Raw genomic sequence first — 15,327 nt, 5'->3', positions numbered from 1 at the left:
AGAGAGGAGTCCTCTGTTTGCATTTCCTTTAATTGGTTATTTTGCATTGAATGAAAGGGGAGGAAAAGTTTCTCATCTTTCCTCTTGTCCTTTTCGTAGGAGGTTGCCTAACCTCTAATCCAGGGTTTATTTCTCTTTTCTAACATCAAGTTCAATATGACCAAAATGACCTGGGCAAAGTTTAGAAGCTTGACCACATGACTTACAACTACATCAAACAAAAAGGCATGTCTCAGTCACCCACCTTCGTTCAAGCCAAGAAAGATAGATACAACTTGAATTAAACATATTTAGTGATCAAAAAATGATCAACTACTACCCCATACAACTTATCTCCCCAACTAGATAAAAAACAATTCTAGAACCAGAGAAAAATAAAAAAAAGCTTATTCAAACTCTTCACTAAAAAGAGATAAAACCATGCCTGTATGGATTAAATTCCAATCTCCGAGAGATTTTTAATTGAAGACAAGTATTTGATTACTAACTTCTAAAGAATCCCTTATAACATTAAATGTGCTTAAGCAGAAACCTGAAAGTGCTTCTGAAAATGTCAAGGTGCATAATTTGTGTTTACCTTAAATAACAAGTGCACATTTGTTTTTCCTTAAAATAAGATATATGTCCTAAAAAGACACCTCCCAACAGCCCATTATGCAGGAAAATAAGGAACCTCAAACTGAGTTTTAGTGAAGATCATTATACATGTAAGGAATCTCTCTTTACTTACAGTTTGTAAGATATAAACTGTGTATGCTTTGTTGAATCTTCTTAATATTTACATAGTTTAATGTTTTATAATTATTCTTATTAGTGTCAACCATTGTACTCAACATTTGTCATCTACTTTTGTGTCTTAGGTAAAATATATAATTTGGGAAGCACCATCCACCATGAGATTATTAAAGATGATACGTTGCGAGTGGTGGTTATAGATATTAAAGATTGTTATGCTCGTGTTCCTGTGCCTAGTGAGGAGGTTCAAACAGTGGGACAAACACTAGGGAATTTTGTCATTTGGCCATCCAGATTGACAAAGCCAATTTTAGTAAGTATTTTTATTCATACTTACCTTAATTACTTATGTATTTCTTGTATTCGGATGCATATATTATTAGAGTTATTTTGTGGTCAAATGTAGGAAATTTCTAAGAAGATAAACTTTGTTACACCTCCACAACCACAATTGTCTTCTTTACAACAACTTGGTGCAACAGTAGTGACAATGGGAAATAAAACTATTGAGATAGATATGCCTCCTAAATTGACATGCAAGACTGCCACCACCACTTTATTTGTATGCATAAGTTTTACAAGTTTCATATAAAATTTAATGTATGAAATAAATTTCATTTTGTTTGTTTAATTAAATCTGTTTATTAACAGAGTATATTTAGAAAAATTTATTGAATGTTAAATATATATATATATATATATATATATATATATATATATATATAATTTTACTTTTAAAAAAAATGATTTTCCGGCGGTTTTGAAAAATCCCTGGTAATTACCGGCAGTTTCATGAAAATCTCTACAAGTACCGGCGGTTTTAGAAAAATTTATTGAATGTTATATATATATATATATATATATATATATATATATATATATATATAATTTTACTTTTAAAAAAAATGATTTTCCGGCGGTTTTGAAAAATCCCTGGTAATTACCGGCAGTTTCATGAAAATCTCTACAAGTACCGGCGGTTTTGGAAACTCTTAGTAATTACCAGTGGTTTTTGTGAAAACCCCCTACTAGTACCAGTAGTTTTTGTTTAAACCCCTGCTAGTACCGGTGGATTTTTTAAAAACCCCACTAGTACTAGCAGTTTTGAAAACCCCTGAAAATCACAGGCGGTTTTCAAATAACTGCCGGTAATTGTGACACTGTTTTTCCCAATAATTTCCATAATCGCAAGTATTTAGCGGGAGTTTTAAACTCCAATAACGTAAAAAAAAAAAAAAAAAAAAAACCCTAGTAAAATTGGACATGTTTCAGTGATACGTGAAAAAAAAAATATTGAGAATTTCCACATCATCTACTCAAAAACTTGGAATACAAATTATATATCTATTAGAAAATTCACTCAATGAAATCTAACTTAAATAATTAAAATTATTATAAATCTAATGAATGGATGACTCATTTTCTACTGGCGATTATTTTCATATTTATGTTAATCATACAATCATAATATTGGTATAAATTCTATATTTTGTTTTATGAAAGAATGATAAATTCGTGTTCCAAAAGAAGTGTCTTTTAACATTAAAAGTCGTTTAGATATTCATAAAGCATTTTTTTTTTGTTTTCTTTTTAAAGTTTTCATACCAACCTTTTCCATGTGTTGTACTCTCAGCTTTAAATTTCTCTATAACTTTTTCACTACTTTTTTTTTCTGCTCCTCTTTTCTTGCCTTTTAAATCCAAAAAAAGTCCACACACATTACACGATGGTCCTTTTATTGGAAGTAATTAAAGGTGGTGATACATCAAAAAAGCATATTTTGTGAAGGGAAGACAAAACATCAATAATGGTGTATGTAAACTGTGTGGATAGATTACAATCCATGCCACTACTTTAGTCTCTCAAATTGCTTCCTCATATTTCCCACTGCAAACTTTTATGACTCTCACGACATCAAGATTCATCAAGATTCAGTGTTTCCTATATTGTAGTAAACAAAATCGTCTTAGTTAGTATTAAACAAACAAAATAACTTGTAAAGATTTGAGACAATGTTGTTTTAATCTTAAATCCTTAAAATAATGTTGTAAGATGCAAAGTATTGTTCCTTTTGAAATCTTGAACTCCTTCACAATTTTAATTTTAAAAAACACTTTGCAGAGTTAGGAAGAAAAGTAAATATTATCTTATACATTAACTCCTAAGCTGAGACAATTAATGTACTTGAATAAGACAATTATTTTTAATAATTGTATTTTAATTTCAACGTTATTTATTTTACAAAAAATATACTTTCATTTGTCTCTTTATATATTGTTTTCATCATACATAATTTAAAAAAAAAAAGAAATTCATTGATAAGAATATATTAGTACTTTTAGATGAAAAAAAATATATATATGATAATTTGATCGACATTATCCTTTCTTCTATGTTTATAAATTGGTTTAAGGGGTTAGAAAATTAAACGTGCAATCAAATCAAATGGATAAGAAATTCTTTAGACTAGCTTTATACATAAAGGTTTTTAAACAAGATTTGTTTTTCCTTTTTCTTTTATGATTGGTGTGTTAATTTTCCAAACCCAAGTATAAAAAAGGTTTTAGAATAGCAAAATCAATAACTTAAACTGAATTTGTTTAATCATTATTCTTTTTGTGATTCGTGTGCCAACTTTTAAACCTACACAAATAAATTGAACTATCAATTTAAAATATTTGGATTAGTTTATGCTTTGTATTTTTTATTTTTTTGCTTGAATACCATTATACTTGAAATTTTGCTTGAATACCATTATACTTGAAATATACATATTTTACTTGTAATTTAAAAAAAAAAAAAATTGACTTCTGTCTCTGTAATTTTACTTACTTTTTGCGCCTTTCTTTTAGTCTATATAAAGTTATTAGTGATAAAAAAATATAGAACTATATTTTAGAAATTATAAAATAACCTTTAAATATGTTGTGCTTAAGTTTCTAATTCTTGAAATGGATTCGTAGCGAGATCAATAACTTTTAGTTTTCTTATTATTTATATTTTGTTTTTTTATTTAATAGTTTTAGACGAAATAGTGTAAAAAAAGATAGACATATATACTATTATATATTACTCGTTTTCAATTGTCACTATATAATGGGATCCAGCTTCCTAAACCTCAGAACTGAAAGAGAAAAATTGAATCAAAATTCTCTTATTTCATCACTCTTCTCTTAGTTAAGATTTTCAGCAAAATTATGATGACTCCTTACTTTGTCGCACTATTTCATCTGCTTTTATTGTATTCCTTTGTGTTTTCAGTTGGATTCAAGGAATCACGTAAAAGTGGTGAAAGCAACTGCAGAAAGAATGAGAGACAAGCACTCCTCAACTTCAAACAAAGCCTCACAGTTGACTATGGCAGACTGTCTACATGGACTGATCATCAAAATAATACAGATTGCTGCAATTGGGAAGGCATTCAATGCAACCATCAAACTGGTCATGTCATTCTACTTGATCTTCGTTGTCTGGATACACAATATTTAACAGGTGCAATCAATCTCACTTCATTGATTCACTTGCAATACATTCAACATCTAGACCTCAGCAATAATTATTTTATGTGGACTCACATCCCACAAGCCATTGGCTCTTTCACCAACTTACAATATCTCAATCTCTCATTTTCTGCATTCAGTGGGAGGATTCCTTTCCAACTTGGAAATCTTTCACTACTAAAGTATCTAGACCTTGGAACAAATATACTTNTTGGACCAGTTCCTTTTNAGATTGGGAATCTTAGNCAGTTACAATATCTTGATCTTGGANNGAATTATCTAACAGGAGAAATCCCATTTCAACTTAGGAATCTCAAGCGGCTACAATGTCTTAATCTTGCAGGGAACACTCTTTCTGGAGCTATCCCTTTTCGGAATGGGAATCTTCCTCACTTACAAACTCTTGGGCTAGGTGGTGATTTTTATATAGAAGCTGAAGATTCACAGTGGTTGTCTAATCTCCATTCTTTAACAAGTCTTAAGTTGAGCTCATTGCATAATCTCAGCTCCTCACGCCAGTGGCTACAAGCCATCAGTGAGCTAATTCCAAACTTAGTAGAGTTGAGGCTTGTTGGTTGTTCTCTTTCAGATACTAATATCAAATCTTTGTTCCATCATCGTTACAACTTTTCAACATCTCTTACTGTCCTTGATTTGTCTTCTAATGTGCTAACTTCCTCAACCTTTCAACTCTTATTCAATTTCAGCCTTCATCTAAAAGAGCTTTATCTTAGCGAAAATGAAATTGGATTGTCATCTTTTCTTTTCTCAAATTTTCCATCTCTTAATATACTTGATCTCTCCTTGAATAATCTAACATCATCAGTATTTCAAGGCAATTTTAATTTTGGCTCCAATCTACGAGAGCTTCGTCTGTACAGCTGCAGTCTTACAGATAAAAGTTTTCCTATTTCCTCTGCTTCCACAATTAATTCTTCATCTTCTCTTGTCAGACTTAATCTCGCCTCAAATCTATTGAAATCATCTACTGTGTTTTACTGGCTTCTGAATTGCACCACGAATCTTCAAACCCTTTACCTTGATTACAACCTGTTAGAAGGTCCCATTCCAGATGGATTTGGAAAAGTAATGAACTCTCTTGAAGGTTTCTATGCCCGCAGAAATAGACTACAAGGTAAGATTCCGTCTTTCTTTGGGAACATGTGCAGATTGCAGACCTTATACCTCCCAAATAACAAGTTCAATGGGGAAATTTCTCATTTCTTTCAAAATTCTTCATGGTGCAATAGACACGTATTTCAGAGTTTGGATTTATCTTATAACCAAATTACTGGAAAGATACCTGAAAGCATTAGATTGTTATCCGAGTTGGAGTATTTATCCTTGGAGGGAAATTCTTTAGAGGGTGATGTGACTGAATCTCATCTTTCTAGTTTTTCCAAATTATATGACTTAGACTTGTCACACAACTCATTGTCTGTGAGATTTGTCTCTAGTTGGGTTCCTCCTTTTCAAGTAAAAACATTGAGTTTAGCATCTTGTAAGCTAGGTCCGAGTATTCCTGGTTGGCTCGAGACACAAAATTCCTTAATGTTGCTAGATATATCTGATAATGAGCTTAATGATTCCGTACCAGCATGGGTTTGGAACAAGTTGCAAAATTTGGAATTGTTAAACATGTCTCACAATAATCTCAATGGTGCAATTCCTGATATACCATTAAAGCTTCGTCATAGACCATCTATAATTCTGTATTCAAATCAATTTGAGGGTGCACTTCCACCATTTTTGCTGCAAGCTTCAGCGCTGTTACTCTCTAAAAGTACAATTTCTGATTTGTATTCTTTTTTGTGTAACCAAATCATTGCTCCGAATTTGGCAACTTTAGATTTATCAAACAATCACATAACGGGACAAATTCCTGATTGTTGGCAACCTTTACACCAATTACTATTTCTTGATTTGAGCGAGAATAAGTTGTCTGGGAATATTCCCATCTCCATGGGGAAACTTTTTAAATTAAAAGCGTTGGTTTTACGAAAGAATAATTTAACGGGTGGCCTGCATTCCAGTTTGAAGAATTGCACTAATTTAATTATGCTGGATGTGAGTGAAAATAATTTGTATGGTCGATTACCATCCTGGATTGGAGAAAGTATGCAGCAATTGAGAATCTTGAACATGAAACGGAATCACTTCTCATCAAATTTTCCTATTCAACTTTGCTATTTAAGGTATATTCAATTGTTGGATCTCTCCAGGAATAAATTATCAAAAGCAATTCCAACATGCATAAAGAATTTTACAGCCATGTCTGAAAAGAGCATCAACAGAACTGAAACTCAGGACCTTATATATGGGTACAATATTACTTATAGGAAAATCTACTGTCGCTACACGCCTTTTACCTACAGGCTTGACGTAACGTGGATGTGGAAAGGTGTGGAACAGGTGTTCAGAGATCCCCAAATTAATCTTAAGAGTATTGATCTCTCATGTAATGATTTAAGTGGTGAAATACCAAAAGAAGTTGCGTGTTTGGTTGGGCTGGTTTCTTTAAATTTATCATCAAACAATTTGAGTGCAGAAATTCCTTTTTGGATTGGAAATTTAAGTTCACTTGAATCTCTTGACTTGTCAAGAAATCATTTGCATGGGAGGATTCCTTCTTCTCTTTCTGAACTTGATTTCTTAGGAAAATTAGACTTGTCATACAACTTTCTTTCTGGAAGAATTCCATTGGGAAGACATTTGCAGACCTTTGGAGCCTCTAGTTTTGAAGGGAATATTGATCTTTGTGGTGAACAACTCAACAAAAGTTGTCCTGGAGATCATACAACAGAAAAGCCAGAAGAAGCAGCAGGAGGGGATGGAGATGATTCTGTTTTCTATGAAGCATTATACATGAGCATGGGCCTAGGATTCTTCGTAGGATTTTGGGGCTTAATCGGGCCCATTCTGATATGGAAACCTTGGAGAATTGCTTACCTAAGGTTCTTGAACAGATTGACAACTGAGATACAGCTACGATGAATATGCAAAATTTCTGCCAATGGCTCAAAGCTTGGGTAGCAGGTATGTTTTAGTGAATATGCGTAACTCTATCTCATTGTTATTGCCATAATTATAATGTAATGTGGGAGGAAAAAAGAGCGGATGCTTCGCTGTTAACAAGTTTACTCTTGTTTTATAATTCACTTAAACAAAGTTATGCAGATGAAATCATGCAACATGAAATCATTCAATTCAGTTGTTTGATTTAAAAGTAAAAAACCAAATTACTAACGTAAATTAATGAAAGAAAAATCAGGAGGATTCTGTAAATATTTTAAGGAGTTGTAAAAAGTATATATTATTTTCTCTTTTCTTTTAAGAAAAAATGCTTCTTGTAATTCGTTATTTCCGTATCTTCTTGAAATGTCGATGTTTACTAGATAGATATTGACCAATTGATCCTCGATTCGTAAATAAATGTATATTTCAAACTTGAATGCACACTACTCGACTAAATCATTGACCATGATGATAGCAGTAAACATTTCCAGCAATGAAGATTACGCAAAATAGGATTTGTAAGAATGGTAATTAAGAAGAATAAGATTGAATATGTTTTTACTTCTTAAAACTTGATTTGAAATTGAAATTAGTTTTTATTCGAAATTTTAATATATTTTGATTTCAAACTTAAAAAATAAATAAATAGATATAATTCTTTAACTTAATAGATTATATTTTTTAAGTATCAAAGGTGTTTTATCCAATCATTTAAGTGTTGTTTGCATCTTGTGATATATTATTGTTTGTTAGAAAATACATTTTGACACGTTAAAAAATATTTAAGTAATTGAATAAAAATGATTATATTTATTCACTTTTAAAATTTAAAGATCAAAATATATTAAAGTTTCATATAAGAATAAATTTTAATTTTTATTAAAGTTTAAAAACTAAAAATATATTTAATTTAAAGAATAAAATTTAAATTTATGTAACAATAGCAAATTAACCATTTATTAAAAGAAACATGATAAATTACTCTCTTGTATTTTATTATTCATTTACATGAATAAATTTTATTTAATTTTTGTAGGTGGCCAGTTGTGACATTTTTCTTGTGTTCCTCTTTCAATTTGAAGCAAGGGACTCTTTACTAGATCTTGTGTCAATTGTGGTTTAAATGTTTTTTTCATAATGCGTTGCAAAAGGTTGTTCTTCAAATGAAACACGTTTCTTCATTCGATAATGATGTATCTTTTGAGTTCAAGCATGCTTGTAATTTTTAACTTTTATTTTACTATTAATTTCTTTTAAAAGGAAATTTATATGTGGTAAAATATATTTGTAGAGATGGAATTAGGTCTTAAATTCAAAAGTTACAAACAAAATTTTGTAATATTAAATTAAATTTAAATTTTACTAAGTAGTAAAAAAATATATAACAATAACGTTACAGTATATTTATAACAATTTGAGTAAAAGATTTCAACTGAATATTTTATACTTACCATTTGAATTGAGGAGTACACAAAAGATAAAGTTAAAAAAAGGTAAGATTTAGGGATTGAAAAACCTGAATATACCACCTGCAAAACCAGGATCAACTTCTCCTTTCTTGCCTTCAATTCCTCCTTATCCGCGTCCTTCTCAGCTCGCATCATGATGGAAAACTGAAAAGTCTCTCTATTCGAGGATATTCGAGGACAAAGGGACCTCCTGAAGAGAAAAAAGAGAAAAAAAAATACTTTTTACTTAATATTCCAAAACAACAAAACTTACAATTATATATAACCATCCCTTTTAACAATATTACTTAATGGATAACAAACACGCGCAACCACTAGTAGAAAAGTAGTTTTTATGATAGGTTAAAAGGACCGATTATGATAGTTAAGCTGCCATCATAGTTCTAGGCATCATAATAGGTCTCCAAATTTTATGATAGACAGAAAAGTCAATCATAATAGATATAGTGTATTATGATATACTTTCTATCACCTATCATAATAGGTCTAGTGTATTATGACAGTACAGCTGGATTTACTTATCATAATTAGTAGCGTTTTATGATGTAGATTTTTTCACCTATCACATGACAAGTAATTGTTCATCTATCATAATATATACTTTTCAGAAATAAGTTTTTATTACATACATTCTTCACCTATCATAAAAACTTGTTTTGTAAAAAAAAATAATTAATATTACATTTGACATATCCATTCAATTTACAATTAATTAATTTCCTGTATTATAATCTCATCAATCAATTTATAATCAATATAACATGAAATGAACATATTCAATTAAATTAATATAATGAAATTCATTTCAAACATTAAATTGTGTAATAATATTAAATACACAATATGTACATCAAACCATATACTAAATCCAAATATAACACATTAACCTACACTACATTGTAGTCAAGTTTCTACAATTTACTAACACTTAGAATAAAAGAAGCCAACTTAGTTCTAATGTCTTCAATGTCTGGAGCTTCCATTAGAGATGAATCATTAAAAATCTACAAATAAAATAATTAAGTTAGAACAATTTTGTAATAAACAATTAGATAAGTATTTAGTTAGTTTTTTAATACCTTAATCCATGAATAAGTAACGTTTGTACAAATAATGGTGTGCATATGCTTCATTACGTAATACTCACACTCATAGCTGCCCAATTGACGTCGACACTACAAATTAAATACAAATAATCAAAACTCATTCAAACTAAGGACACATAAGATCATATTATACTCTAGTTATAGCCTTTGCCCCATGTAGCTTTGATCAATTTTGGTAAACCAACAAGCTAATTCCTCATAAAAATAGAAAAATCATAATCTACAGAACAAAGGTCAACTTGTCTTACATTAGGTGTCACTATTTGCATCTTCTTCCTAGATACAGATGAAATACCCCGCAACCTTGAATGGGCTTCCAAAGACCTACAAAAGATAGACATTCATTATATCATTATAATCATATAGGAAGGAAACAAAATAGAAAGGAAAACTTATGCCTCTAAAATATTTTTAATGGACAATGTGTTAGTTTTCTTATGCAAGGAACATAAGAGAACTACAAGAGAACGATCCAGAACAATTACTAGCAATTGTCAATGATCCCTACAAGTGACAATAATATTAATTAAAAATAACTTTTAAATTAGTTACCAAGAATTCAAAATTTGTGTACTTACTTATGCAAGTAAGGTGCTAAATAGACCTCTTTACTAGCTTTTTCAAATATCTCTATTAGGTATTTTTGCACCTCTTCTGATTTATTTCCTACACTTTGAATGATAACATGGTCAAGAAATTCATAGATAGTAGCATTCTTTCTCTCTGATGCAAAGGGTGATGCAAATACCTTCAATATGAACACATAATGTTATAATCAATACATGAATGCAATATGAGAGTATTTTCATGGTTTGTCAAGGTTGAACTTACAAATTCCAAACTTGTAGAACTATTGTAGAGAGAAGATCATTACCAATGACAATTTCACAAATATCCCTACGACCACTAGTGGAAAAATATCTTTCTATGACCAACTTATTATGACGTACAAAAATTATACATCAAAATAGGTTGATCGATGACAGAATTGTAATAAAAGTAAGACATATTATGACGTACTTCATAATATAAAATACGGTGGCAAACATGTATATAAGTTTAAAACATATTATGACGTAGTTTTGTACATCAGTCATAATATAAAAACACGGTGACAAACTTGTAAATAAGTTCGAAACTTATTATTACGTAGATATGGATATACATTATAATATGTTAAATAATTTTATCTCACACTCTTGATCCTCTCGTGCTCTCTTCCTTTCTTCCTCTCTAAAATTAGGTTTTATTGCTCCACGCCGTGCTTTTCTTGCTCCACGTCGTGCTTTTCTTGTTCTGAGAACACTCCTCCTCCGCGCTGCCACCAATTAGGTTTTCGTCTCTTCCACCAACACAGACTGCCACATCCACAACCGCTGTGAGGCTTTGTTTGAAGTTGAGGAGTGCTTGTTGATCATTCTCTCTGTAGTTGCTTTCACCACATTTACGTGATTCCTTGAATCCAACTGAAAACACAAAGGAATAAAATAAAAGCAGATGAAATAGTGCGACAAAGTAAGGACTCATCATAATTTTGCTGATAATCTTAACTAAGAGAAGAGTGATGAAATAAGAGAATTTTGATTCAAGTTTTCTATTTCAGTTCTGAAGTTTAGGAAGCTGGATTGCATTATATAGTGACAATTGAAAACGAGTAATAGTAGTATATATTTCTATCTTTTCTATAACTTTTTTTTATACTATTTCGTCTAAACTATTAAATAAAAGAAGTATATATAAATAATAAGAAAACTAAAAGTTATTGATCTCGCTACGAATCCATTTCAGGAGTTAGAAAATTAAGCACAACATATTTGAAGGTTATTTTATAATTTCTAAAATATAGTTCTATAATATTTTATCACTAATAACTTTATATAGACTAAAAGAAAGGCGCAAAAAGTAAGTAAAATTACAGAGACAGAAGTCATTTTTTTTTTAAATTACAAGTAAAATATGATTATATTTCAAGTATAAAAAATTGGTATTCAAGCAAAAATATAAAAAATACAAAGCATAAACTAATCCAAATATTTTAAATTGATCTTCTTAGTTCAATCTATCTGTGTAGGTTTAAAAGTTGGCACACCAATCACAAAAAGAATAATGATTAAACAAATTCAAAGTTTAAGTTATTGATTTTGCTATTCTAAAACCCTTTTTATTTTCACTTGGGTTTGGAAAATTAACACACCTATCATAAAAGAAAAAGGAAAAACAAAGCTTGTTTAAAGACCTTTATGTAAAAAGCTAGTCTAAAGAATTTATTATCCATTTGATGTGATTGCATGTTTAATTTTTTAACCCGTGAAACGAATTTATAAACATAGAAGAAACGATAATATCGGTCAAATTATCATTCTTTTTTATCTAAAAGTACTAATATATTCTTATCAATGAATTTCTTTCTTTAAATTATGTATGATGAAAACACTATATAAAGAGACAAATGAAACTATATTTTTTTAAAAATAAATAACGTTGAAATTAAAATACAATTATTAAAAATAACTGTCTTATTCAAGTACATCAATTGTCTCAGCTTAGGAGTTAATATATAAGATAATTTATTTACTTTTCTTCTTTAACTCTGCAAAGTGTGTTTTTAAAATTAAAATTGTGAAGGAGTTCAAGATTTCAAAAGGAACAATACTTTGCCTCTTACAACATTATTTTAAGGATTTAAGAATCTTTTGTTTACTGCAATAATCTCAAATTTTTACATGTTATTTTGTTTGTGTAATACTAACCAAGAATCTTTTGTTTACTGCAATATCTGAAACACTGAATCTTGATGCCGTGAGAGTCACAAAAGTTTGCAGTTGGGAAATATGAGGAAGCAATTTGAGAGACTAAAGTACTATTCATGTTTTGTCTTCTCTTCTCTTCACAAAATATGCTTTTATGATGTATCTACCACCTTTAATTACTTCCAATAAAAAGACAAGCATGTAATATGTGTGGATTTTTTTTGGATATAAAAGGCAATAAAAGAAGAGTAGAAAAAAAAAAGTAGTGAAAAAGTTATAGAGAAATTTAAAGCTGAGCGTACAACACATGGAAAAGGTTGGTATGAAAACTTCAAGAAGAAAACAAAAATGCTTTATGAATATCTAAACCACTTTTAATGTTAAAGACACTTCTTTTGGAAAGTAATTATTACACGACTTTATAATTATTTCATAAAACAAAATATAGAATTTATATCAATATTATGATTGTATGATTAACTTAAAGATGAAAATCAACTTTGGAAGGAAACCTCCATAGTTGGAGCCATGACCTAATCGTTGAAGCCACACCATAAAATGTTTATTAAAATATAGTTGTTTCTTTGTTTTAAGGAGAGACTTTTGGACAAATTTTGTAGAGACTTTAGATAGTCTTTCGTACATGTTGGGATAAACTTAAATTCTAGGGTTTTATTAATAATTTTGTTTAAATCTTATTTTATTAGTTTTGGATCTAGTAATATTTAATTTGATTTGATAGAGATAAAATAGGAATAGGTAGTTATGATTTTTTGTTTATCTAGGTAAAATATTATTTTATGATAGATTAAGTAGATTTTATTTTTAAGACAATTGATATTTTATTTTTATTCTCGTAATACTGTAAGTATCACGACTATTTAAAGCCTTTCAATTATCAATGAATAATAGACTCAATTTTAGAAATATATCTGAATGTGTATCATGAGATTTTTCCAACAGTGGTTTTGAGTACCGAGAGAGAAAAAGAGGGAAAGGAGAAAGTCAAACACCGTGAGAGAAAAAATGAGTGTTTGATTTTTTTTGTGAGAGAGATGACAAAGGTAGTCAATGGTATGAGTGTGCCACAATTGTCGGAAAATATCAATTATGACAATTGGTCTTTGCAGATGAAGGTTCTTCTTGGATCCCAAGATGTATGGGACATATAGTGGAGGACGGATACAATGAACTCGCGGATGATGAGCATCAGACTGTGAACCAGATTACTACATTGAAAAGACACAAGTGAAAGACAGATCGACTTTGTACTTTCTACATAATGCAGTGGATGAATCTGGATTCGAGAAAATAGCTAATGCAAAGTCAGCAAAAGAAACATGTGAAATTTTGAAGGTGGCATACAGAGGAGATGGATGAAAATGAGGGAGTTCCCAAGTTTATAGCTCGAGTGTAAAGGAAGGCCAACCAACTCGGAATGAATGGAGAAGAGGTTCCTCCTAACCGGGTTGTGGAAAAGATCTTGAGAAATCTGACGGACGATTTTGAAAGTATCATGGTCACTATTGAAGAGACAAAGGATTTGTCAACTCTCACCATGGAGGAGTTAGTTGGGTCATTAAAAGCCCACGAATTTAGGAAGAAAAAGAAAAAGAGGGAACCGGACGATCAAGCATTACAGGTACAGTTTGACTCGAATAAGTCTCGAATTACTCAAAGTCGAGGTCCTGGAGGAAGAGGGCGAGGAGGATGAGGATGAGGTGGACGTGGCCGAGGTAATTTTGAGAATGACAGTGAGGAGCAAACTGATCAGCAGAATTGGCGTGACCGTGGACAAAGAAAAGGTCGAGGAGACCGGTCAAGAGTTGAGTGTTTTAAGTGTGGCAGTTATGGCCACTATGCAAACGATTGTAGATAAACAATGTGCTATAGTTGTGGTAAGGCGGGCCATATTGCAAAGTATTGCAAGATCGAGAAAAAAGGGGAGACAAATCTTGTTACTGAAGATGCAGAAGAATTGTTGCTTGGAAAGAGCTCGGATGTAGTGGACATGGAGAATTTGGTCTTAATAATGAATGAAGTGATCCTGGTAAAAAGTGCGACAAACATGGAAAAAGAACTCAAATAAAAAGATGAAGAGATTCAGCAGATAAGGAGGCTTCTGGATGAAGCTAATGAGATTATGAATAAACAGAGGGTTGAGTTTAAGGAGCTGAAGAAGGCGAATGTTGGAGAGATTAGGGATGTTATTATGTTCCCGAGCTGAAGAGCAATATTTTAAGCATAGGTTTGATAATTGAAAAGGGTAATTCAATTTTTATGAAAGACCAGGTACTGTATTTAAAGGATAAGCATGGTCGTCTAACAACCCAAGCAAAAGCGAAGAAGAACCGGTTGTATGATTTATAGCTAAAAATCTTGGAGAGAATGTGCTTCAAGCAAGGTATGACTAGCAAGAGCTTGAATAACTCCAACTCAAATATGATTAAAGAAGCAAGCCCGGTGTGGGGTGACGCACATGGAAAGCCGAATGAAGGAAGGAAGAATTTAAGTTTATTGGGGTGTTTGTTGGGATAAACTTAATTTTTAGGGTTTTGTTAATAATTTTGTTTGAATCTTATTTTATTTGTTTTGGGTCTAGTATTATTTAGTTTGATTTGATAAAGATAAAATAGGGATAGGTAGTTATGATTTTATGTTTATCTAGGTAGAATATTATTTTATGATAGGTTAGCAGATTTTATTTTTAAGATAATTGATATTTTATTTTCACATTTTATTTTTATTTCCG

The 15,327-nt window shown here is 30.6% G+C and overlaps 1 protein-coding gene across 1 annotated transcript; it reads left to right on the top strand.

The window, feature by feature from the left end:
- Window positions 1-3,861: 3,861 nt before the first annotated feature.
- Window positions 3,862-8,455, top strand: LOC106777807 (probable leucine-rich repeat receptor-like protein kinase At1g35710). Its single transcript, XM_014665613.2, has 2 exons — window positions 3,862-7,271; window positions 8,287-8,455. Exon 1 carries the CDS (start codon window positions 3,933-3,935, stop codon window positions 7,227-7,229), a length of 3,297 nt encoding a protein of 1,098 aa, XP_014521099.1. The 5' UTR covers window positions 3,862-3,932; the 3' UTR covers window positions 7,230-7,271; window positions 8,287-8,455.
- The last annotated feature ends 6,872 nt before the right edge of the window (window positions 8,456-15,327 follow it).

This window comes from Vigna radiata, chromosome 1 (assembly GCF_000741045.1).
Source record: "Vigna radiata var. radiata cultivar VC1973A chromosome 1, Vradiata_ver6, whole genome shotgun sequence".
Taxonomy (NCBI): Eukaryota; Viridiplantae; Streptophyta; class Magnoliopsida; order Fabales; family Fabaceae; genus Vigna; species Vigna radiata.
Note: the sequence above shows the minus strand (reverse complement) of the source record. Positions and strands in the feature narration are given on the sequence as shown.